Here is a 27,539-nt window from a genome sequence, read left to right as displayed (position 1 = left end):
CAAGTTTCTAATATTTGCAAAGAAAACTGTGAGATCAGCAGTGCACTTGAGTGGGAGCAGGATATCGCCCTGTATAAAACATTCTGCAACAGAAGATGTCAGCAAGTGGCTAAAAGACAAAATATATTTCAGGAACAACAAGGGTCCTCACGTAAGCTTATCTTAGCTCACATATGACTGACAAGCAGGATTCAGCAAAAACTGACTAAAACCCAGTCTTACCTCTTTAGTCACTCTCCATCAACTCCTCTAAGAAAGGGAAATACTGCCTTTTACAAAATAACAAACCTTAAAAAACACCCCAAAGGCCTCAAATACAAAGGCAGAACTGGATCACAGCTGAAGACAAGCACGCTAAAAAAAGAAGATATTCTATCATGGCAGAAATACTGCCCACATAAACTCAGAGAATGAGAAAGAAACAGTTTAAATCTTTCTCAGCAGCTCCAGTGCTGGTGTTCTGAAGTAGCCTCTTAGCCCAAATTGGAACATGACCCCAAATTTTTGCCTGACTAAAGAGTTTACTTTAATCTTGCTCGCAAAGAAATTGGTCAGACAGCAATCACAAAACATATTTAAGCTTCCAAAGTCTGAGCTCAGTGCCTAGTAGTCAATTGTTTGCAATTTGCATTGATTCAATAAGCCATTCTGCCAATCCCACGGAGTATCACTAGTCCATAAAGGCAATCTGTGACATCTTTTTCCCTCCTGTGATAAAAGTGCTATGAAGCCTGCGCCATCTGTGATCACTGCCAGCTAGGGTTAGAAAAAGGCTACAGGTAGCAAATGAAATGCCCAAGTCATTTTTTAGAAGCCTGTCTAACCTGCTTTGAAATTGGGAACACTCATGATACCTGCACAAAGTTCCTGAGGTATTTTTTCCCAGTACACTGCCATCCTGAATGATTACACATTTTTTCCTAATGCCAGCATCTCATCTCCCCTGCTGCATTTTCAACTCATTATTTTCTTTACTACCTGTCAGGTTATACCCCATCTCTTTGCAACAGCCCTTGATATATCTTCCACAGCTGTTACTGTGTCTACAGTTAGCTTACTCTTCCCTCCAGTTTCTCTTAACCTTTCTCCCCTTTTTAAAGACTTGTTTAAGACCCATTTGTCACTTTTTGTGTGGTTTGACCAGCAAAAATTACACACACAGAGAACTGAAGCTGGAATGCAAACAACTGCTCTTTCAGAAGGGCTAAGAACTGAACAATTCCAATATCCTGCACTGAGACTGGCAGTGTCACACAGGAGCCCCAGCCCCACAAACTGTGCAAAACAGTCAAACAGTCTGCATGGCCTTTGCCTTCTTTCATGTTAGTGTGCTTTTCTGTTTATTGTTAGTTTTGTAGATTTAATTTCTATTCAAAGATATAGCTAATAAAACCTTTCTCATTGCCTGGCTTCTTTAACTGCTCATTGTGTGAGGATGTGGACTAGATGAAAAGAATATCTGTAATACATTTCATCTTGTTAGCAGTTGCCCTTTGTTCTTCTGTTTGAATGCGAAGGACTTTTTAATGTTTTATAGTCTAAGACTACAATCAGATCTAGTACATACATGTAAAAACATTTGAAACTTTAATTTGTTTATGATCTTAATTCACCTATGTTCTCTTGTAAAATATTTTCAAACTTGTGTATGTTCTTTACTCGGATAAAAAGCACAGTTTCAGTTAGCATTTTGAAGTGCTTAGCTCTAGCTGCCAACCTTTCCAAAGCAGAGCTTTGCTGTAAAACTGTTTTTTTGGTAAAGAGCACTCAAGAGAAAGCACAGGAAAAGATCCACCCTGTAACAGTCCAATTAAGTAGAAGCACCAGTGACTGCAAATGTGACTTTCAACTGGGCCAACAGTGAGATGTTTAGATAAGCCTTGTGCATCGAGACCAGGATCTTAATTGGAATGTATAATTAAATAGGCAGCTTTCTCTCCAGATTTCTTATTTGGGAATTCTTAAGCATTGATTATATTTTAATGTAATGGTCTGGTTGTAGTCCAGCACTATCTGTTAATTCTGATTTGCTTTAATTAGCACTTTGACACTGCTGTCTACTCCTAGATTGACTGAGTTTATAATGCCTTTAATCTTAGTACTACAACTCACTTTTTTTTTTTACATTTAATAAAAAAAATTAAGACATGATTTCAAACAATGAACAACAAGCGATTAAAAGAGTCTTGATTTGGTTGGCATTTAATTAGATGTGTTGTATGTCAGGTCACCAGAAATTAACCTGAGCACTACAGCTGAGAGCTCCCTTTTATATTTTTCTTTCTCATATTGTATGTGTCAAAAAAATAAAGAGAAAAAAAACCTTGAGAGGTAAAATAGACAACAGTGGAAGACATAAGGAGTATATGATATTGGCATGTTTCACAAAGAAACAGAATGTGGTTGTAAAAACTCAGATGCAGTAAGTATATTCCCTCTCCATGATTTTGTATTGTTCTATATTTCCTCTCCAAGATTTTTTTTAATCCTTGAAATGAGACTTTAAAGTTGTCTACTTTCCTTTTCTCCTCTAGCTCTAAAAGAAACTCTTTATCACTTCAACATAACATTGCTGCCATGCGGTCTTGAAGAAGGAAGGAGTGAAGGTGAACAATGAGTATTTTGTGTGTGTGGGTGCAGGGTGAATGTAAGAGCATCCTTTTCTCTTCTCTAGCAGTCTTAGTGGACACTGGGCTTAGAAATCATTTCACTGACTTCTTTACAGTATATTATCCAAGTAGACATAAAACTTAACTTGGAAATCACACAAAGGCTTCACTCACAAGACTCTCTGCACTCACCTCTAGAGGAGAAAGGAGTCTATGTTTCAACAACTCTACATCTAAACTATGTGCTCTTGCACATCCTTCAAGAGGAACAGCATCCCACTGCTTCAAGTGAAAAAGGTATATCCACATAGATGCTCCAAATCAGGACCTGGTTTTGTTTTGCAGGAAGGATAGGCTAGACAGGTTTGATTCCCTGTTGTTTTCTTTAATCTATCTGATGTCCGTTCTGCTTCCACGCTGTCCTGCATTCAAGAGCTGTCCCATAAGGAGCTCAGCTAATTTTCAGGGGAATATAGTCTAGACATGAAATGAGATTCTGCAGTTACTGTGCAGTCCTGCCAACATGTAGGTGCATGCTCAGCTCTCCATGACAGGCATGGGCAGAGCTACTGGGCTATTTTTGCAAGCCGAGTTGAGAACATGGCACAAAGGTGTGGGCCTTCAGGCATGCCTACACCACGGTGGCAGAAATGACTCTGAGAGAGACATATCCAGAGGTCTGTGCTACATGGTTTCCTCAGCTAGGTTTGTTAAAGATTCAAATGGACGGTTTATCCTATTCTGCAAGCATGCAGAGTACATGCAGTTTTATTTTCCCCCTATATTTGTGAACAAGAAAAATGAAGTCAATTGAACTGACTCAGCACACCACAGCTTTTCAGACCAAATGCCAACAAAACACAGACTTAAAAGAATTTCTTTAGTAATGACTGTTATGAGAGAGAGTTGCAGAAGTCTGACGACACTTAGAGGAGAACAAATGCTTTGTGGGTCTAAGCATGCTGGTATCAAGGAAGAAAGGTGGTCTGTAATGATTTAATTGTCTTTATGAAGTTAAACAATGAAAATCTAGCCAGGCAGAGCACAGCTTCAAGTCACCAGTGTCTACGGAACCACTTCACCAAGGAAGTGATTCCAAACAGACTGACCTGGCAGAAATTCCAACTCTTCTCACAACAGGACACTGCTACAATACTGCTTTGGGGCCAGGTAGCACACAGAGATGCAGCAAGGACTGGGGACTAACAAGCAGAGATACAAAGCAGCAGATGGTCAAACCAGGTGTAGGAGACAGCTGCCTGGGCGGGAAGCTCTGCTGCAGGAGCCTGTGCTGATCCAGCCCTCCTCCAGCCAGAATGGTTGCCAAAGGCACAGAGCTACTGGCTCCCTCTGGGCTGCAAGCCCCACAAAACAGGGCTCTGATGTGTGTGGGAGAGCTGCTGTAGGAGCAGGCGCAGGGACAGGGCTGCTTCACGTGTGAGCTGGTGCTGAGACCAGTGTATGTGTACATCCTCTCTTCTCCCCTTCCTGTGCCAAGGCCAGTGTTAGAGCTGGCAGCTACACAGACCATCCAAAAGCCTCAGCACAGCTCACTAAGTGTACCTGCAAAGAGGCAATCACTTTGACTTGTTATTTTAAGTACTGCTTCCCAGCAGAAAGCTTTGTTGATATGGAAGAAAAATGAAACTCCCAGATGAGCATTAATTTTCCCAAACAGGCATGGGTCCTGTGCTTCTGTCAGTCTTCCTAAGGAAGAGATGTGTCTCTTGACATATTCAATTGCATTACTGTGTGCTCTCTGTTGTGTTCCACTGCTGTTTAACTGGGCTGTACCCTGCTCTGTGAACAGCTGCAAACTCTTAATATGGTGACGTGCACTGGTGCTGCCGTGTACAATGTGGTCAAAATTCACTCAGATTTTCATACCAGAGACACATAGACACCACAATACAATCACATTTAATCTCCTTTACTGCACTTACTTTCCTTCACTCCTAACAGATGCACACAGGCACACACACTTTTCAAGATGCAAAAACATGAAGCCAACATGACCTCTGCTGACAGCAATCCTTCTAAGTGTCTCCTCTGCAGCTATATAAACATTCAAGCTCCTTCTTTCTGCAAAATTAACTTAATAAAAACCAAAACTGCATATTATGTAGACTTGTGACTCACTACAAGTATAGATTAACCACAAAAAGGAATCAAAATTTTCATTTATTGTTTAATTCACAAAATGCTTAAATAAATATCTGAATTGAAATGAAGATCCTGGGATTCCCATCTTGAATGCTGCAGCATATGGGACAGTTCAGCTACATGTTTTAGGGCCTCTTGCCTAGGAACTCCTGGATGGAGGATGAAGATTCGTAGGCAGCATATGAGGGAGAGGCTGTCCAGCACCTGCCGAGGCCATGCCCACACTGCACTTTGCTGATCAACACTTTGCTTTCAGTCACTACAAGGTACACTTCAGAGTAGGCAAGACTCCAAATTTTTTCCCCTCTGTAATTCAGGGGAAAATGCAGTTCTTCATCGATACACAGACATCCATTGCCTTTCCTCTGATGATTACATGTGGGCTGTGTAAGGCTCCTAAGTTGCTCATTTCTTTGCTTTAGTCTTGGGAGGAGCTTAGCAAGCTGGTTCTGTCCCAGCAAATGCACAGACACACCTTTAATGTTTAGACACTATGCCATTATTCACATGCCTAACTTCCAAGGATATGCCTCGGTGTTGTGCTAGAACAAGGCCAGGGTACTCAACACTTGCCAGGGCTGAATCTTTGATCATAGTGCACACTTCACTTTGTATCAAAACATGCTGGCTTCATTTAAACAAATGCAAGGTTTGACATTTTGTTTACCCATATTTTTATCTGCAGAATCTAAGGTAGCATTATTTTTTACTCTTTGCTTAATCATCTGTTAGAAACTTTCTGTTTCTTTTCCCCCAGGAGAATTTTAACACCCATTTTTCTTAATAATTTGTCTCCATGGTCTATTAATAATTCAGGAACAAAATCTGAATGACGCCAAATCAAAAGTATGCTAATGTATGATGCCTTTTTTACACCAACATGGAAGTAAGACAGTTATTTCTCATAAGCAACTCCCACAACATATTTGTTGTACAAATACAAGACAGAGCAAGTAATTTAAAATTATTTGCACCATGGAATGCAGAAGAGCAGGCAGAGTCTATGTGGGAAAATAGTGCATGTGCAACACAGATGACAGAAAACACACCACCAGGAACTGGCCAAGTCTTAGGAAAAGATATTAACCATGAAGGTAGCTAGGGAAAATGTAGATGGGAAGGACAATTTTATTATCCTAGAGATAAACATGGGTGGGGAAGAAACCAGAAAAAAATCATGGAGTTAAGTAAGCAGGACCAGAGAGGTTTTTCTATACTACAGGAACAATACAGGAGAGAACACTACTGTGGAACAGCTAAGGAACAGCCTGGGCATGACTTAAATAGTGTTGGAACATGATGGCAAAAGAAGAACGGCCCAGCAAAGCAGGCTAAGCTGTAATCCTGTACATGCTGTACACTTGAAAATGCCCCTCAGAGTTGTGAGTTCATAATATGCAGGATTATGATACTGTAACAGGAAGAAGATGTTAGAGAGCTAACAGTGGATAGCAGGCAGAAAAGGTCCAGAGCATAACTTAAAAAACTGCAGAAGGTATTTTCAATGTGAAGCAAACATAAAGCTGGTTTAAGATTTCTACAGAGGCAGGGTTGGAGGTTGATATTTCTGAGATCTGGTGCAGAAACAAGCATTTACATCCTGACCAGGCTCTTACACCAGCTTGACCAGCTGCAGTCTGCAAAGTTCCAGACAGCAAGAAATCATAGGAATAGGAGATAGGGACATGCACAAATGCTCTGGCAAAATAATATGGTCACTGATACAGAAGGATGCAGATAAGAGCAACCTAAGGACTACAGAGCTGTGAGCTGCAGAAGATAAAAGTTTTCAGGGCCAACTGCAGAACTGCCCTTGCTTTGTCAGCTCTGCTGCATGGCATCTGGAGCAGGGAAACTGTAATTAAAGGGAGATGCCCAGTAAAAACAAAACAGAATCATACTGGAGCAAGGTGATATCAACTGGAGCCTGGAGGCAACGGAATCATAGCAGACAGAGACAATAAGGAACCAGTGATCAAAGACTAGAGAGCTGAGGTGTCTCTGTCTAGAAGCATTTCCCCAAGACTGAATTGAGAAAGAAGGCAGCCAAAAACCTTAATTAAGGAATGCACCAGTACCTGTGTCCGGAACATTAAGCTTCTTTCTGTGCTTAAATTTGCTGACAATTTTGTGGAATAAGTTCTTTTTCTGAGACTGGAATGAACCTACAGACAACATTAATAATACATACTTTTAATTAGAAGCTTGAAAAAGAGTACAACAGTCACACTATGTACCCTACAACCTCCCCTTCTGATAACACAAGTTGCTGTTTGACGGGGAAGCACAAAACCCAACCTTCTGCCCGAAGGGACTCTGGAGGCTTTCAGCAAGTTGTAGTTCAATCCACCACCTCCCAGTGTTTAAGTGCATACAATGCATTTTGGGGAATGAAGCCCTTAGGGAAGCTCAGCCATACAATAAAACAGGGGGTTTTCTTTCTTGTTTAAAGATACACTCTCTTTTGCATGTATACTGGGCTTGGCTGGCAGGGTGTAAGCTTATCAGTGCTGGAAACACAACATGGTTTAGTTGCTCCTGAGCACTGAGATCTCTCTCATGGCACTCCAGCAAGTAGGCTGAGGGTGTTCAAGAGGTTGGGAGGGGACATAGTTGGGACAGCTGACCCACACTGGTCCAGAGGCACTTCACACCATACTCAGCCCAGAAGTGTGGGGAAAGGTTTTTTAGAAGTTGTCCATTGCTTAGGCACTGGCTGCGCATCAGTTTGTTAGCGGTGAGTGCTGGCTTTTGCTTTACTTGTTTCCTCCCTCCAACTTCAGAAACTGACACCTTCTTGACCCAAGATGTATTTTTCCTTGTTTTTGCCCTTTGTATTCTCTTCCACATCCCACTGTGGGAGTGAGCAAAAGGATGGGAACCTGCTTACCAGCCAGGGCCAACGCACCACAGGACGCAAGAGCTATCACTGCCCTTCTGGTGATCAGAAATGAGATATACTAAGTGCAAAAGGAAAAGCTCCCAGAGGAGGAAGGTGAGGTTATGTCCAGCTCATGGTATCATTCCTACTTTGCCAGCAGAGTCTTTACGAGGAGCAGACAGTAGACATCTTGTGTAACATTGGACCACAAAACATACCACTATCAGAGGTCATCAAGAAGTTACCCTTTGCCTCATTAGGGGAGCAATCAGTAATATAACAGCAACATAGGCATGAAAGATACATAATCTCCACAATGCAAAGCCAATTTTAGGGAGTTTACAGAAACAAAACTTCAAAATCTTATTTCCAAAGACACAGTGGACAAGCAAGTCTTCAGGCTAGTTCAGAACAGACCAGTACAAACAGAAATGAAATGCTGTGTATGTGACAAGATGATTTATAGCCTAACAAGTGTCTCTCTAGCTCACCTGGAACAGGATTCTACCCACCACAAATATTGGCCTTTTCCATTCCTCCTCATCCTTAAAAGGACCCAGACACACACACTGGCTACTGGGACACAACTGCAACCATACAGGAATATGCAATCAGGGTAAGTCTACATTATACATCTGCAATTTGCCCTCTCAGTCTCCATATGCAAGGAAAGAAAGAGTAAGTGTGTAGCACATGGAAGAAGTATTTAGTCTTATGAAGTGAAAGCCATTCACAGACACTAGGCTGCCTGATCAATACTGAAAATTACTGAGAGAAAGCTAAAATCCAGCCAGAGACAGGCACAGAAATTTTAACATCTTGCACATGTTGGCTTTGTGGCTCACCGCTACTTCTTTTTTTAATACAAAAGAAATCAAAACTTTGGAGAAAGATTAATAAACTTCCAAAAATGAAATCAAAAAACAAACCAAATAAAGTCAAAGTAGGAGATCATCTTAGGCAACATCAACTTGAATCTGAACAGCTCCACTAGAACCTGTATAGAAAATACCAGAAAGTACAATAGAAGAGGTGATACTCACTCAAACTTACAGAGGTGTTGTTCTGCAAATTTTACAGCTTCTTGAGCATCACAGAGAACTAGTCTAGTGTTAGTACAACAAAAATGTAAAACAAGGAATGAAAAAGCTCAGCAACCTTGGGCAAAAGCCTAAGTGAAAGAACTAAGCTTTCCTTGATATCAAGCTCAAATACTTCATCCACATCAACAGAAACAAGTCTTCCCACCAGTTCCACAAGAAGACAGAGGTACATAACTACGTGACTCTTGTGACATTTTTATTATTATTTTTTAGTTAGCTGATTAGTGATTTTTGCAGATACTTGGAAGAAGCAACATGTCACATATCACCCGTGTTTCCATTTCTATGACTCAACCTGCACCATACAAACCATTTCAATCACTATCACAGACAGTCAAGCCAGTGTCAGCAACTCTAAGCAGAATAACTGAGATGAAAAACTAAGAAAAAGATGACAGGCATTGCACAGAGGGGGAAATCTGTGTTTGGCATCTCTTTATTCCCCACTGAAGGCATCCTTGTCATCCGCCTGTACTTGCAAAATGCCGCTTTCCCCTATGGAAAATCCAAGGACTTTAGTAGGGCTGATAGAAAAGCTGCCTTTTAGTAAGGAAACTTCCTATTTCCTTCCCTTTTAGTTGTTACTCCTGTGAGACAGTGCCCAGTGACACTTACAATACCCTTTGGCCATAAATGCATTGGAAGAGAAGAAGCGCTAATAGCTAAGTAAGTCATGAGTTCATACTTGGACTTGACAATGTAACTTCTGACTCCATGAGAAACTTCGTCCACACTCTCAGCCTTAACAGTGTAGGCAGAGTCACCATGCAGGAGCTGACAGGATGCCTGGCTGGGCTACACCTGTTTCATGGAGACAACAGGCAAGTATTCCAAGACTTTGAACAAATGCCAGTTGTGAACATTCAATCCAGAGAAAATCCATGACTGAAAAAACTAACCTAAAAGTCTTGCTGTGTAGGCAATGTATCCTAGATATGATTTCCTATAGAAAGCTGAAAAAACCCTTTTAATGGTAGTTTACTTGACATTGTTATATAGCCATCTACTTATCTTGCTCTGTTGGAAATAGTATACATGGCTATTCCTCTCCCTAGCACTTCAGCAATTGCCACAGGATTTAATCCCTTGTCCATTGTGCTCACTGAGGGCAGTAGGGATTTCTCCTGGGAATACTTGCTGTGGCCAGTGGCAGCTGCTCAGGGAAGCAGCAAGCAAGAAAATGAACCACAATTGCGTTTCCTCCAAATTTCTGGGCATAGGCCTCCTTTGCTCTCACAAAGTTCCCTATTTTTATTAAAGGATCTGATCAAATAGAGGACGTTTCAACAAGATCCTAGCAAAATCAGGACAAACAGTCTGTGCATTTCTGCATCTCTCAGAGGAAGGCACTGTATTTTTAGGTCATAATCCTTGGAACGTTACAGCATGAAATCTCCAAGCATCTGAATGCTTTGAACGGAGCCAAAAAAACCCCAGAGCTAAGACCAAGAGGAATGCCACAAAGCAGCATCCGTTTTAGGCTGATGCTTTATTTCCATTCCTAGAGGCCACAGACAAAAATAAAAAAAAATGTAGACAATCTCTTCCCCAAATAAAAGCACACTGCGCATTCCCCTCTTTGCCTTCCCAAAATGAAAGCTTTAATGCAGTGTTTGGTGTATAAGTGAGCATTTCTACACAGTACAAAGCAGAAATAATGACTCTGCCTGTTGCTCACTTTTGCATACAAGCAGATTAGTGACTCACTGCCGACAGCTGACTTCTGCGTGATGGGATGTTTTGGCACATATGCCATTGGAAAGAAGAAAAAAAAAAGGAAACAGTCACAGCTCCAGTAAATGTCGGAGAAGGCCATCTGCAAAGATTCAGTATAGCTGTATTCTTCAGCCATTTTGTGACATTATTATTTTATATGCACATTCCCAGTTCAAAACACTTAATGTGGATTTTGACAAAGCTTTATGGCTTGTTCAGTCCTGCTCCCAACGAAAAAAGACCTGCAATCCTTTCAGTGGGAGCAGAATTAAGACAATTTGGAAACTCTGGGGAAAAAAAATGCCTCTCATTTAAGAAAAGTTCAGATTTTCCTTCATACATGTGGATGTGAAACAGCTTTTATATTACAGGGTTCTTCAGGTATTTTTATGTGAGAGAGCTGGCTGAAGTGTAGACTGGACATGATGAGAAGAAGTCAGTGGACAATGCACTACTGATTTTCCACTTCAGAGCAGGAAAACATCCTGACAAACCTGGTTGTGTGGATAGGTAGCAGATCAAGCCAGTTGTAGGTATAGGATAATGACATTTGACAGAAAATCAATCCAGCACCATTTACTCCAAAATAAAACCTATTAAAGCATACAGTTATAGTTGGAGGTGGGCTGTAGAGAAACACCTCAAACCCAAAAAACAAAAACATTTCTCCATTTTTATTCACCCAGCATTTTGGGGAAGGTTTAGAGTGCAGCACTCCAACATATTTCCTAAATTTGTATGTTTAGTAGACACTGTAGACTTTAAAAATAAAATAGTTATCTGTGCTGAGTGAAAACGAGTGGACAGTTTATAATTCTGCATATGCTCATTCAAAAAAAGCAGCACATTTCAAGGAGTGCTTATTTAACATATCCCTACTGATTTTTTTCTGTTATTTGGAAACACCCAGAGGCCCAAAACACTTGTAGACACTATTTGTGTTGGACTACTCTTCTAATTACGTGACAGAGACATACCCAAGGAGAAGCCACACAGAAGAAACAACTCCACACAACACAGTAATGCAGAGCAGTGCGAAGGTAAGGTCTCCCACATCCCAACACAGTCACACCCATAGGACCATATTGACCCTTCATGGTTCATGCTCATTGCATAAAAATAAAATGCTACTTTTGTTTAACTCTAATGGTGCAATAAAGCAGGACAATTCAAAAAACACATAACCACACCAAACCAAGCTCTATTATTTTGCATGATATGTCAGTTTAATTTCCTGCAGTACTTGCAGTAGCCTAGCACACAGACCTGCTTGCACTACACTTTCGGAGGCCAGGGTTCTCTAAGAGTCTTTATATTCATCACACTTCACCAGACAACAGCACAATGTGGCTCAATAGCCTATCAGTACATAACAAATTAAACTGAGGATTCAGCTTAATAAATGTTTGACTCAACTGGAACAAACCTTACTAAGCTAGTAAGCTCATTTGTATGCACTTGAGGTTAGATCACTTAAAATCCACAAGTCACATCTTAGTTTTACACATCCTAAGAAAATAAAACACATTTAAAATTGACCTACTGCCATGAAATATTTACTTTTTAGCAATCCTTTTCCAGAAGAAAAATGGTTTGTGGGGAAGTTTTTTGAGTACCTCTTGAGAGCTAACTGAACCCTGTTCTTCAGGGAGTTGGAATGACTGCCACAAAACTGCCAGCTTGCCCAGCAGAAGTGTGTGAATTCAGTATTTACTGGAATTAGGAGCAGGTATCACTAGCTCTGTCTGGATTTAGTTTGGGGCTGTGGTTAGCTGTTCACTACTGTTCAGAAAGAGCAGTGTTACTATCTGATATTCCTGCCCTGGGGCTGCTTGTTGCAACCCCACAGCTCAGTTGGTGGAAAAGTTCATGTGACTGTTTACCATCTGCTCAGTGCAAAGTCAGCTGGCTTAATTTAAAGAGCCCTTATTGTCAGCCAGAGGCAAATGCTCCATGACTGTCTCTGCAGGGCTGTGCCAATGCTACTCATATCAGGCTTGTAACCAGCCTGCAGTTATGTTTTTGACCTTCCCTTGAGACAAGGCCGAATATATTCCAAAGCTCTTTAAGTGATGCTAACAAAGACAAAAACTCTCCTGTATGAGCCTACCCAAAAGCAGAATGCACTTCTGGGCTACCTGCCTTGAGGCAGAATTTTTAGCCCACCATTCCCTAACACAGGGCCTGCAGAATTTTTAATAATACAGACACTTGAACAGGTAAATACTGTAGTGAGAAATCCAGTGAGCTACTACTACAACTTCAATTGCAAGATCACTGTAGTTAAGAGATTTTCTTCCCAACAGATGTTGCTTAATTACCAGTGGGTTATCATACTGTAAAGCAATTCATTCACGCTCATTTAAGAAGTTCTGTCAAACACATACCATAAAACAAAATTAAAGGCAGCTGAAGTCAGAACTAGCTTGGTATTAGCACAAGTCTAATTTTGCAAAGTGGCTGTTCCACATCTAATTACAAAAATCAATACCAAAATTAGCATGCACTAGAAAAGAACAGCTGCTCAATCCTGCACACTGTAATGTGATTATTTGTGAAGCATTCAAAAGGCATAGATCTAATCCAGGGTCACCTGGCTAAAACAGCCGCATTAGATCTTAAAACCTGTCAGTCAGTGGAACTACCATTGTTGCAGAAAAGGAAACCAACTTCACATTGCAAACTGTGCCTGATGAGGATCCTTTTGAGCATCCTTTTGTCGTGTGGAATTAGTGGTATATAATTCCTTAAACTTGTGATGCTTCTATACTGTATATATGCATCTTTATTTCGGCCACAGTATAAAAGTAGTTTTACCCTACCACATTATCACTTCTCTATCACCTCTGTGTCACAGGTTGCCTGTATAAAAAAATAGCCAGGTGTGTCATGAGTTTCTCCCTCCATGAGCCTCAGCAATGGAGCTGGGTATGGAATTGGTTTCCATGTCCTCTAATTTTTTTTTTAATCCCATCAGGACCTTTTTGCTCGAAACTTATGACAAAACTATGATTTTAATAGAAGAAAAATTCCAGATGTTTCATTCAGATATCTCTGGTATCTTACATTTTAATTTAGACTCTAAAAAGACAGTGAAACTAGAACTAGAATAAAACTGAGCTCAGAAAAATGTCAGAATGTAACCTTTGATCAAAAGCCTTTTTTCCCCCACTTTCTCCTGGGAAAACTTGTCAAATTCACTTACTTCAAAAATATTCATGTTTTTGAAAAACTTCCTTGCTACGAGAAATAAATTTTGTATACAAACTCTACCCAGTTATCATGAAAATCAGGAATAAAGAGTGAAAACAATCAGCCTGGAAATTAAACCAGATGAGAACCAACTAACTTCAGTGCTAGGAAACTTCTTTGACTTCAGACTTTTTGCAGGTAACAGTAAAGTAAGAATGTATAAAATCCTGTGCTTGTCACAGCACTGCTGTTGTTTAAGAATGTCCCACACTTGGAAATTTACCTTTGTTGGATTTTGGTAGTTCACATGAGCCGCTTCCAATCTTTCGCTTTTTCCTCGAAACAGCTGAATTTTTCCTGTCAAAGGTAATAGGACTGTATTGAGGGAGGCTGTTGAATTTCTTTGCAAATTCTTCTTCCAATTTTGCTAAGCTAAATGGGAAACAAAACCATTCAAATTAAATGTAACTCTTTCTCGAGAAAAAAATGTATTGTTTAAGAGCATGCATGTGTATACACACACCCTTTCTACACAGAGAGAGGGGAAAACCAGCTAAGTGCACATACTGTAAACACCAAACCAGTATGTATCAATCCAACTTTGGAATGAGAATGTACATTTCACCTCCTGCATTTGTAACAGCATAAATTGATTACCTTAGTAGCATATGTTAAAATTAGAAAAAAAATAATCAATGTCATACTGGTGACATTTAGCTCTGTTAGCTGCACAGAGTGGTACAAGAGATTTGTCTGTTCTGTGAGGGGAATGAACAAAGACAGTAAAACCAATAAATAAACCAATAAAATAACTTCACATAAAAGTTCTTACACCAGAATGAAAACAGCATTTCAAACCAGAAGAAGAATGTCAAACTAATCAATCTTCTGTGGATATTCTGAAACATGAAGCTTTGGGGTGGGAATTAGTCTCGTATTTGTTCTGGGTGATTAGATTTTCTCCCCATATATTTCATTTGCTGTGAGATGAAAAATGCAACTAGATTATGCCTTCATGAAACCCAACAAGCTCATACTGCAGCCCAACCTGAATGATTGCCAGCAGATTAACTACAACTCAAGAAATCCACAGGCAAGGTATGATTGCTCCTAATAGCCAGAAGAAAACAAAGCACTCAAGAGAGGATGGCACAGCAGTTCCAGCTGTAATGACTACACTGACTTGCATAAGCACTCTGTTCCTGCAAATTTTTGCAGCCAGGCAGAAGTAGAAATTGTGTTTTAGTAAAAGGCAGTGCACACAGGCAGGTTATAAATAGCACTGCCAATGATAGGGGAACAATGACATTTTCCACTTGGTTTTAATTTTCCTTGCTATGAAAAACCTCAACTTGACAGAAGTTGGCATGACTGTTGGAAGGATGGCCCTTATACACTTGGAAATATCACAAGAAACAGGGTACTCCTCTCTGCTTTCTGAAGCAGCACTTCAAACAAATTGCATTCTGAAAGCTTTGGTACACGGAATGATACCTCAGTTTTTCTCTGTAATTACTCCTTCTCTCAGTAAGCAATTTTCCATCTTAAAATGTGTACAGAAAATACAGCCCTGGCTCTTAGCAGACCAGGCACACGGTGGGGTTTGCTTGATTGTGTACACACAGTTTATTTTGGTTTTAAATCACAAAGGTATCTGACATCAGTAGTGCTTGGTATTGCTACCTTTTTCTCTTCCACATGCATGTTCCCTGACAACCACAAAACAGACCGATTTTCTGCTCTGACAGCTGTCATGCAATGCCATCCTCTGCCTCAGCTCCTCTCCCACTGTCTGTTCCCACCTGCCTCAGCTCCTGCCCCGAGGGCATGTGAGGGGCTGCAGCTCTAATTGGGAAGGGCAAACCTCATTTGACAGTGGATGAGCTGCCATCCTGGCTAGAAATTTATAAATTGTGTGACGTGCAGGCAATGGGGAGTGCTGCTAGCTCTGTGTCAGTGATTAATTATTTAAAGAAATAAAAATCATCCACACTGTCATGAATTTTAAGAGCCTCTCTCTAGATGTGTGCAGCTGAGCTGAGGTGTCCATGCTGCACAGCCTGCTCCAGCCAGGAGATGCATGGAGGTAGAGCCCTGCTTGGCAAAAGAGTGGGCTGTACGTGGGGAAAGCACATCTGACCCAGCCCATCAGGGAAATGTGGGAAGCTACTGATGGGGAAGGTAAGAAGACACAGGGAAAACAACGTAATTCTGAAGGGGTGAGGACCCTTTCACCAACACAAATGTACAAAATGAGGCTGAAATGTGATGCTGAAGGGAGCAGAGGGAGTTAAGTGGAGAAAGTAGAGGTAAAACCAGCTCTTCAAGCAGCCAGAAGCTTGGGTAATGAACGCAATGGAAAGGAATACAACATGCCTTCTTCAGCACTTATACTTCACAAAATCTTAATTCTGCCTTTACAGAGTTAACTAAATAACATTTATTAATGATGCAACTGAGTAAAGATGAGAGATTGGAAAACATGCATTTCTTCATCCAGCCAGCTAATGAGGGTAGAACAGCATTGAATGAATGATTTAGACAATTTTCCTAGCTACTTTGAATAAATAATTTACAACTACTTTTTTTATGCTACAAGATGTGATCAGTTTTCCCACCATTATATGTGAAAAGTTTTCAATCTTTCAACTTAAACTTAAAAATATTTCCAAAACTTATACAAAACTCTAAAAATACAAAGTGTTCCAATTTTTCTAGACTAATTCTTCTTTGACTATTCCAATAAACAAGACTTGGGGATTCCCATTGTTTTAATAGCTTTGCTGAAAGTGAGCTACAACTAGATATCACATAGACTAGGTTGTAAAAAAGGGCACTGCAAACCTGCAAAACCAAACATATTATTATTTTAAGTATGAAATATGGAAAAACTCCCCCTTTAAAATTCATTTTTCTATCTTCAAGAATTTGCAAGTATGAATGGCTCCCCAGATTTGACTACTGCACCTGCAGCTAATAAATCTGTAATATTCTGACAAAAATCATTACTTGTATACTAGAAAAGTAATTCTGTGCAGCCTTGCTAAATTTAAATGCATCTATACTCATTAATTGTTTTTAGGATATATTTAATTTCATCATGGTGGACATAAACAGTTTAAGTATCTTTTCTTTATAGATAAGATATCAAGAGAAAAATGACATATTTATCATAATTATTTGCCAATATAAGAACATTGTTTACTATTCCTCTGTAAGCAATCTCTCCAAGTGGGCAAAGATATCTATTTTTTCTAGTCTAATCTGGTTTATGATGATTGACCACCTACACAGAACTTTAAATAGTGCTTGCAAAGTACTCTGAAAATGTAAGTAACCCTTTTCATCGCTTTTTGAGCAGGTAAATATTGTGTGGTTTGTTTAGAACTGAGAAAATAACATAATTCAAAATCACTTACAGTGGTGTAAACCAGCGAGGATCTTAAAGGCATTACTTTGCTATATAAAAGACAGGTATTTAGAGCATGACTCAGTCCAACAGGGTTTTTTATTTTAGGAATTGTGTTTAGATGTTGGATGCAGCTCACTTAGCTGCAGTGAGGAGGACTCACTCTTAAATTATTAGGCTGACCTAGATAAAACATCCAACAATGTTAAGCCACAACTTACCCAAAAACAAACTCTTCCTTTGGCTTAGTCTTTTTCAGTTTTTTGTTCCCACTTGTCCCACTTGGGGAAAAGGCCCAGATTTCTTCATTCCAGCATCCTTCATGATCAGAGGAGTTACCTTTTCCTGAGCTTCTTTTTCCTGTGATGAAGGCAGAAAATTGTTTCCCATCTTTAGAAAAATGTTCCAAAATAAGGTAAACTCAGAAGAAACTTGTGTTACCCAGTCACTACTGCAACTGATGAAGCCTGACTTTTTGAAGGCAGTTACAAAACATTTTTCATTTTAAACTGGGCAATGATGATATTGACAACTATTCTGCATCCCCTGTCCTGTCTTTTCCTGGACTACCTCAAAAGTAAGGATCTCCTAAGGTATGAAGAAGAAAGAGATGACGAGATATACCGTAATCAGCTTCCCTAAGTTACAAACGTCTTTTTTCTTTTCTGTTCTAATTGCGCATATAAATCTACCAGCTGGAAAAATACATTTCCACACATCTCACTGAAAGCTTCCAGAAATTATCTCAAATTTGTCCTTCCACAAGATAAAGGGTTCTCACTTACTGCCTACAGCAAAACTAACAACCAAAGCAAAACCAGAACCCATTTGCTTCTTGGAGGATTGAGAACTAGGCTCACAACCACAAGAGTTGTTTATGTAGAAACAAGGTAACTGTTTGGGGTTACATACATCACAAGTCTTGCACACACCTATCAGCAGGCTGACAAATTAAACAAGAAAGCCTTCAGTCAAGAAGTTAAAACTCGGATCATGAAAGATGGAAATAGAGCAGTTAGGAGTTTGTGAGATAAGCAGGAACACAGGTCGCAAGACTTCAAAAGACCTGCTCTGGAACATGGGGTCCAGCCACTCCACCTGTCTCTAGCAACTCAGGCGGCCAGACACAACATTCCCACTGCACACTGCTCGAACTCCAGCTTAAACATGGACTTCTGCTTTTCCTCCCACTCCAGGCAGGCTTTTGCAGTTCATGCTGTAAACAAAACACTCAAAGCCACCCACCTCTGTCCACATTAGCGCGCAGGGATGTGAGCATGCCCTCTGACACCAGAGTTTTATAAAGAGCACCTTTGCAAGATCTCTCCGATTTCCTGGAACCACAGGTTTCTATCTTTTTAACACAGTCACTGTCCTCAGTTTTGACCTGCTCTGGTAAGCTTTGGGGTACCACCTCCTCTGTTGGGGTCAGTGGTTCCACTTTAATGTTATCAGAAGCCTCACACGGTACTTCCTTGCCAGCTTCAATACTAAGGAAATCGGGAGGCTTTGATTCTTTGGTGGTCTCCGTTGGTTTCTCCTTTGATGTTTTCTTCTCTTTCGATTTCACTTTTTTCTTTGGTGATTTTGTATCCAACATGCTTCCCTTCACATTTGAGACAGGGCGGTTTTTTTTGCGGGGGGTATCCGCAAGTCTCTCAGCACCCCAGTCCCCCTTGGCCACGGCTTCAATTGTGTACATTACACTTTCAATGTCCGACTCAGAGGACTGCCTCTTTTTACAAGATTTCTTGGGGGTGGATTTTTCATTTGTGTGCCGGTCCAACTTATTTTTTTTCTTTTTCTTCTTTATCTTTTCTGGCTTTAACCCAAGCATAGTCATGTCACTCATGAAAAGCTCCGGAGAACGGCACATGTGATCCTTTGTGCTATCCTTTCTCTCAAAAGGACTGTTTTCCATTGCAAGACTAGTAAAATCTCTGCATTTTGCAGTTTCTGATTCCACAGCTTTTGTTTCATCCAGGTTTTGCATTTTCTCTATCTCTGATTGTTCTACTTTTCCTTTACTGGAGTCTTTTACTGTTGTTTTCTCCAGTTCTACTTCCATGTCTTCTGAAACTTCCTCTTCTTCATCTTCCAGTGCTTCCACTTTTGTTTTTCCAGGTTCTTTCATTTTCACTCCTTCTGAAGCAAGGCACATCTAAAATAAGTTTATAAACAGTCGCATGAAAATAAACATCAACTGTTAACATTACTTACTAATACTAATTACTTACCATACTTACTATACTTATACTAATAGGAGCCTAGTACAGGACAGTACCGAGAAACTGGCTGAAGCCCTGCTGAAACTGAAGCAATGGGATGAGGGCTAAGTGCTAGAATAAGGCTGGTGGACTCTATTGCTCTATAGAAAAAGACTCCAACTCAGTGGTGTTTTTCTTTAAGGCTTTTTGTATAATCTGGAACCCTGCTGCTAGATGGATTTTCAGAATATCCAAAATGCAACAGAACAAAGTTATATCTATTACCACAGACAAGCTACTTGAATTTTCACATCCATCCCCCCTTCAACTTTCAAATGTCCCTAACACAATTCCTTTATCCTTTTCCAAATGGCCTTGAAGGAGGGAAGGAAAAAAACATTTACTAAATCTCACTAACTGAAATTATTTTCTTTTACTTGAATGCAAGAAATAATTTGTAAGGTAGTAAAAAAGCCTTCCAAATTTTTCTTCTCATGTAACAGACTTATTTTGCAAAGAACTGCAAAGCAGCAATGGTTGCCATGGTTATCTCCTCCTGGATATAACACTAATGGAAACCAAAATCCTTATACTATCTGAGGAACCTCGATATTCAAAAAAAGAGCTGTCAGAAGGTCCTCAAACTGCCACATTCCTGCTGACTTGGGAGATCCTCTCTGTTTTGGACCACCTGTAAGCTATGTGGACACCTCTACAGAAGGTAGTCCTTCACGGCACCAACCAACTGCCCTCAGGAAGACATGCTTTGTTCTTACTGTCCCCTCTCAAAGCCCCCAGGCTGAATTCCCAGTACAGTTTTGTTTTTAGAACAAATGTCAACCAGTCACCTGGAGCAAAACCAGATGGAAGAGGCTTGCTTTGAACGAGACATCAGAAGGTACCCACAGCTCAGCCCACAGGCCATGTGGTCAGTATGGATGTACCTCCCCCAGACACCTGGGCTCCCTTTAGGTCCATTTAAGATTTCTCGAATTGGCAAGGCTTTGTTTCTTTGCACACTAAAAGAGTCATATCAATTTATGGTTATGGAACATAACACCAATGGTTGGGATGTTTTTATAGCAGGTTTCCAAAATTCTTGCTGCACCAGGTAGAAACTACTGATCTGGTTCAGGACAAGCCAGGCTGAGTACTGTAAAGCACCAGAGCTTGGGCAACACATAGTATCAACTGGGAAGCAGATTACACTAGGCAAAGGAGAACTCCACAACTATGCTGATGTGGTTCTTGGTATAAAGGTACTTCTGTGACTTTTTTACTATACTGCAATGTTAAGCACAGCCTGTGATTTTCAAAAGCTAAGGATCAATCTTTAGTATGGAGCTCACTGGACTAAAAATATTTTGTCAATTCAACATACATCCCCCAGCCAATGGATTTTTTCCTTTTATATGTTTGCTTCTTCTGCAGCAGCCAGTAATACAGAGCTATAGATGTGGCTACAAGAAAAGTGACTTCTGTCTTGTCAGCACTAAATAAACTTGTAATTAAATAATCTTCAAGATTGGGAAAGCTTAAAAAAGTGTTTAGAAACGAAATAAAGACAAATTTTCAATAATGCCATTGATTTTAACTGCTCCCAGAAGGAAAATCTGCTGAGAGTATCACAGCAGAACTCCTATAGGAGGCATTGACCTGTTAGTTTGCTTGAAAAATAAAAAGGGTATGAAAAACAAAACTAAATGAAAGCAGCTCATGACTATTAATATGAATTTGTAATGGCGATGCCCGAATTTGATAATACAGTCATCTAGTCCTCTCTCTGAGCTATTTGTGTCCTTCAGCCAAACCCTAAAACCTCAAAGCCTAAACCAAGAAATCGAATTGAGTTCAAATGCAAAGTTCCTTTGCCACCAGGAACTGGTGCTACTTCTCAGCTGCACCAGTGTCTTGGGTTGCAATGCAAGATGTAACCAAAATTATGTATTTTATTACCATCTGTCCAAACCAGGTGGGGCAGTGTTATTTATCCATGACCCATCTCTCATAACTCCAGGGGAATATCTTCTGATAATGGGCCATTGAGTCTCATTACATGACTGATAAAATTACATCATCCCATTGTGAGATGCTCCACCCAGGGGGAGGAGCCCAGCATTCCTACCTGGATATAATCTGAGACTTGGAACACCACAACCAGCCCTTTTCCACTGGATTTCCAGAGGAAGACAGGACTCATCAATACCACCACTGGACCTTCAGAGGTAAACTACACGCTTGTACAGGATCATTGCCTCAACAGAACTAACAGGGTGTCAGGTTGTATTCTGACTCTATCAGTGGGTTTGTTTTTTTTTTTGTACTACTGCATTTTTATTTTAATTTTCCTAGTAAAGAACTGTTATTCCTATTCCCATATCTTTGCCTGAGAGCCCCTTGATTTCACAATTATAATAATTCAAGCGGGGAAAATTTACATTTTTCCATTTCAAGGGAGGTTCCTGCATTCCTTAGCAGACACCTGTCGTTTCAAACCAAGACAACCAAATTATTAGAAACCTCTAAATTGATTGCTAATCTGGGGAAATCTTGACTTTTGGCATGTGAGCCATGATAATTTATGGCTCTATAAGCAGCGATGCAATTATAACTGTATCGCTGTTTGGCCTTGCAGACTTCTGCAGTCAATAGCTTTAACTTCTCCAGCCCACTGCACCTGGGGCAATTAGTCACCAGCATCTTAGTGTTACCTCTGCCAGCTGAAATAATGCTGATGTTCCACACTGTTTCGTTAGATCAGAAGGCCCTGAACGGGATGTACTTGAAGAAATCTATGGAGAGAAAAAACAACATAAATATTCTTTTATCACTACCAATTATTTTATGCTCATGACACAGCTTTTAAACTAATTGTTTCCCTCCTCTCCAAAAATTCCCCCCTCTCCAAAATTCATTTGTAATATTATAAGCTGAAAAAGAAGTGCAGACCTGTACATGCTGGCATGAATAAAAGCCCACTCCAACACTGCTCTGGTGGATAATGCCACTGCACTCTAAACGATACGTGCTGATTTGGCATTTTCCTTGTCAGGACTCCCCTTGAGGAACAGGATGAACTGAAACACATGCTCTCTCACACAAGAACAGACTCCAGCAGTTAAGCAACAATCTACACCAGCATGCAACCCAGCTGGTGGTGTTTTTAAAGGCTTAGCAGGACACTGGATTCCAAAATTTTTAATTATTTCATTTCATTATCATAGGTTAAGGAGGCTATTCCTTTCAGGCTATGGTATTGCGTTTTGGTGTCCTACAAGACTCATATAAAAGAGATGCTCTTGAAACCAAAGTTAAGTAGGAGCCCTCAAGCTTTTGGTAACCTTTAGTACTCCTCAGAGTAAAAGTAGGCTGTCATGCAAAAATGTAGCTGATTATCCTCCAGAATCTTTTTTCCTGTATCAGGCCATGATCCTCTTCAGTACTTTGGAGTGTTTTGTATCAGTTTTGAGTTAAGTGCAAAGAAATGATATTTTTGTAAACAAATTTAAAGTATCAGTATCACGACTGGCCACTATGTATGAAGAAAATGTTATATTTTTAAGGACATATCCCATCATCTCTGAGCAGGTTTGGGGCTTTCTTACGCCTCATTCTTTAGGCTGCATAAGAAAGTGAAGATATAAGAGACTGGGGAACTAAAGTATTTACACCCTTTTGGTGCTCCCTATCCCCAGAAACTCAGTTTTCATGGCTCTCAACCAACATGGGACTACAAAGTCAATCTCAGAATTTGGCCTGTCACTGCCATACAGGAAATAAAAAACAACACTGTCTCTACATCTGCTGGAAGGTGCAGCTGTTCACAATATCTCCCAAGCTCTGACCACTAGAGCTCAAGCCTCCACATGCTGCTCACAGCCAAGTACTGTTAGTGCTGTGAAGCAGCCTCCTTGCCTTGGTGAGGTGATGCCCTCCTCCCGCACTGCCTCCCTCCACTCTCATGCCTCCGCACTGAAGGCTAAAGACAGAGCAAGGGACTCAGCAGAGCTGAACAGCAACAGCCTCCCAGGCTTCACAATGCAGGGTGGCTGCTCCAACCATCTGTAGAAGCTTAGAAATCTTCAGAATTTTTAGAAAATAAAATTTAACCCCATTCTGCATTTTATCTTAATCACCATCTGTGAAATATTGTAAAATATCAAAAAGGAAGGGATAGGGAAGAAGGTGAAAAAAAAAGAAGATAAAATTGTTTAATCCACATAGCAAAGAGATGAAGGAGAAGCAGAGCAGTGGGGTATGCTGAAGAAGACAGGCTCCCACACACCAGACACCTGCCATTCCAGCAGCATGGAAACAGTAGTCCAGTCCCCTCCAGTACACAGTATCTGCAGTCTGGAGTTACAGCAGCATAGCACAGCTGTCTGCAAAATCCACTTGCAAACCTAAGACACCCTTGAGGTGATTATGAACATATTTGGGATGCTCCAAACCACTGCTATCTGAAAACTTAAGCTGAATCTCTCATGTATCATTTATCCAACTATGATCCAACACTAGAGATCTCTAAAACTGGGGAAAAAAATGAAGGAAAAAAATCAACAGCACTGATGTCCTACAAGAGCTAGGGACATAGAGAATGTGCCTAGCACATTTTCTGTGTTTTTCCCTGTTTGAATCAGAGCCTTTAACGTCCATTTTGTGTATTAAATTAGGCTTGCAGGAATCCATCTGAACAATCACTGAGAGATGACAGAAACCTGTCCAACACAGAACGTCATGCTGCCAGACTTAGCTTCACTTTTTCTGCCACCTGCAGTACAAACTGCACTCCTGTGGACAAGCATCTGTCCTTCTACTAAATTAGGGCTTCACAAGCTTCACAGTCACATCACAACTTCTAATGCTGACTTCTTAAAATCAGGCCGTACTCGGCAATAGCCTTACTCCAGAACAGCATACTCAGCCTGGTGCTGTCCTGTTAGAGGCCAGGCTAAAAAGTTCTGGTGTCCCTGAGTAAATACTACCAGCCCTTCCACTGTCCCAGAGCTGCAACAGCCAAATAACCTTATGGATCACTGATCACAGTTAGGTGTAATCACCCTTGCACAGGCACTGCTGGTCATGGATCACATAGCCTCAAGCTCTACTACTGCCAGAGACTGCCTGTACAGTAAGGCAGATTTTCTTCCACTCATATAAGTTCCTATAAAGCCACAGTCTTGCAAGACTATCCATAGAACAAGACATGAAATACTTTCATTTCAATGCTTCCAAACCTCTGCCTTTTTCCTGAGAGAGACCGACTTCACCAGCAATAACAGAGATATAGGGCTGGCTGCAACTAGATAGTATCCAGAGAACGATTCTCCATACTGAAACAGGATGCAAATTTGAAATAAAAAACTAAAACACCACAACAAAAAAAGTGTACAAGTAATGTGCTGGCATACTCCTTTATTTGTCTGGAATACAACATCTATCTTCATCTTTCAATCATCATAAAGAACAGCATTTGCATATCAAACCTCAGAGATTTTTGAGTGAACCATCCATATCAAAGAGAAGACCTCTACAATGCTATATTTAAGACTCACAGATAATTTATAGGACTTTGAGGAAACTTGACCCAGCATTCTTGATTACTGCTGACAGCTGCCTATTTCTGAATTTAATACACTGCATCAGTTTCCAATTCTTCATACAGATTCCTGATGACCTCAAAGTCTAATTTTCCTTTTCTCTGTCCCCAATTAAGCAATGCACCTTCCAATCATTGCAACTAAAGCTTTATTTTTTTAATCCTGGTATCCAGCTCCTCATTAAGAAGAATACTATTATCTCCTGTCTTTGCTGTTCTCCTGAGCATTATTTTTATTACCGTTATAAAGCTGATTTTCCTAAAAAGAAGTGTAACCTTCTGTGCTGTCTCTAAAAAACTATGCACATTCACAAGTGTCTAAAAGACTAGGTCCCTGGGACCATAGCCACTGCCTCCTTCTCTTGGTATGTCATTATTTATTAATCTGGATTTGAAACTAGAGCAAACCTTAAACAATTTTTATTTTTATTTTTTTTTGTGGAAAAGTTGTACACATCCTCCCCTTCTGACACTACTGGGTAAAACTTTACCTCTGCCAACTGGAAGAGTGCCGACTTCCCACAGTGCTTTACTGGCTCGGGACTTGGCAACTGGGAAGTATTTGATGAGATCTAGGTTACAAATGAACAGAGGAGAAAATATTTCAGTGGCACAGGAAAGACAGAAAGGAAGGGAGAAAAAGAATGGAAAATAAGAGATTAGTTAAATCAGTAACTTTTAGTTCTTTCTGGGAAAAGGTGCTACTTCAGACAGGCAACCCCACCCAAGAAACACTTGACAGATATGTAGAAAACAGGAGAATACAAGCAAATACAGCATTCCCTCCTTAGTATACGCTCATGGATACTCTATGTTTGTACTGTCCACAGCTAATACTATGTCATGCTGTGGGTTTTACATCTGTTTTATGTGACCAAGTGAACAAATCATACCTGTTGCTTAAAAATATGCACTATTAGTTAAATAAAATTGTCCCATAAGGTCTGGGCAGTATTTTCCATTATTGAGACACAGAAGAGGATCATCTCTCCACACAGGCAGTTCTTGTCTCATTTTCTTTAGTTATGAAAAAGGAAGTAAGACCTATGTCTGGAGATCAAATCTAGCCTTCCAAAGAGGTGTTGGTGTGCCAGCATCTGTGATGAGTAAGTAACTACCATTACCACTTTGGGAAATTGCTTTTACAGTCAAATTTCTTCAGACCTGCTCTCCAGCACAGCATTATGAATACAGAAATGCAAGAATTATTATTTCCGATATGTGACCTTTTTTAGCATGACACTGTATGGCAGTATTTGACCCGGAAGCCTTTAAAAGCCTTGGGACAAAATCACCAGTGTTTCTGTGTTATCTTTTTACCACAAAAATCACACTTAGGACCACGATTAGGCAGATAGTGACAGGACAAGGACAGTGGTTTTAAGCTGAAAGAGGGCAGGTTTATAGCAGATGCTAGAAAAATTCTTAATTCAGAGGGTGGTGAGGCACTGGAACAGGTGGCCCAGAGAGGCTGGTGGTCAGGGCCAGGCTGGATGGGGATTTGAGAAACCTCATCGAGTGGAAGGTGTCCCTGTATGCCACAGGGGGATTGCAACGAGATGAGCTTTAAGGTCCCTTCCAATTCAAACCATTCTATGGTTCTATGATCTTCCAGATGCAAAAATTATGTTTGCCTTTCTCCTTGTAACTAAATCTTTCCTTTGAACAAGGTGATTTGAAAAATTTATCTTTCAATTACCTGTCAAAGAATTTATTATTACACTCCGCACACGGCATCCTCCTCCACCAAAATCCAGGACATCCATTTCACTTAAAGCTTTTTAAAATACAGTGAATAATACTCAAATGTGCACTGATTGTATTTTTTAATATTAAACTGAAATATTTCAACATCCTAGTTTTGCTTTGAGACAGTTCACTGAACCTGCTCAGGACCATACTTGACTAAGTGATCTTGTACTCTGCACTTTGCAGGGAGATGATCTCAACTTTTTATCTTTCTATTATAACAATTGCTCATCTCAATGTTTCTTTTTTTCAGTACAATATGAATGGCAGAAAAAGGATAGAACAACACCCACACACACTAAATTGTAACTTGAGAACATACAGGCATATCTTGCCTCCTGATGCAGAAAGTGAGGAAAGAGGAAAGAAATTCTGACAAGACAATAGGTGTTCCTAAGAAAATGTGAGATCTTTATAGTACTAGAAGAAAGAGAGGAAGCAGACAGTGATTATCAGAAAGAAAAATGTTTTAAGAGTTAAGAAAACAAACAGCAAGCGACACAATCATGTAACTCATTCTGATGAAGTTACTGGCCAAACATCAGAAGGAAAAGAATGGCAAATCAATCAGCTCTCAGTGATTACAAATCCCATTCCCTATCTTATGAACATCTTCCAGCCTTAATTAGAATAATCAGAACCTCCAGTACTACAACCACAACTAGCCCTTTACTTATGTAAAGGTTTAACTGGAGGATCATTAGGATCAAGTTACTATCTTTCATTACAGTACAGGTGGGATTTTAGCCACTATATTACATTTTAGTTTGCAAAAGAAGCATGGTGCTAATTTTCATCTTCCTCCTAGAATAGGCACTTCATTTCAACACAAACATTTAATAATTTCGATATATGGGCAAACAGCAAATACATTTGTCTTTACCTGGGAAGATTACAGCTTTACATATGGG

The 27,539-nt window shown here is 40.1% G+C and overlaps 1 protein-coding gene across 14 annotated transcripts in view; it reads right to left on the bottom strand.

Moving 5' to 3' along the window:
* BBX (BBX high mobility group box domain containing) overlaps positions 1-27,539 on the bottom strand; it is a 142,115-nt gene that overhangs the window by 12,032 nt on the left and 102,544 nt on the right. For 10 of the 14 annotated variants that reach the window (XM_058836226.1, XM_058836279.1, XM_058836311.1 and 7 more), the window contains 6 exons: positions 25,371-25,451; positions 21,992-22,072; positions 18,319-19,234; positions 17,295-17,433; positions 13,948-14,096; positions 6,851-6,937 (listed from right to left, as the gene is read on the bottom strand). In XM_058836226.1, the coding sequence (XP_058692209.1) occupies positions 6,851-6,937; positions 13,948-14,096; positions 17,295-17,433; positions 18,319-19,234; positions 21,992-22,072; positions 25,371-25,451 (1,453 nt within the window). The remainder of the gene's footprint in view (positions 1-6,850; positions 6,938-13,947; positions 14,097-17,294; positions 17,434-18,318; positions 19,235-21,991; positions 22,073-25,370; positions 25,452-27,539) is intronic. The other 4 variants (XM_058836270.1, XM_058836292.1, XM_058836300.1 and 1 more) reach the window with 4 other exon arrangements.

Source organism: Poecile atricapillus, chromosome 1, assembly GCF_030490865.1.
Source record: "Poecile atricapillus isolate bPoeAtr1 chromosome 1, bPoeAtr1.hap1, whole genome shotgun sequence".
Lineage (NCBI taxonomy): Eukaryota > Metazoa > Chordata > Aves > Passeriformes > Paridae > Poecile > Poecile atricapillus.
The sequence above is the reverse complement of the archived record's forward strand: the minus strand, read 5'-3'. Positions and strand labels throughout refer to the sequence as shown.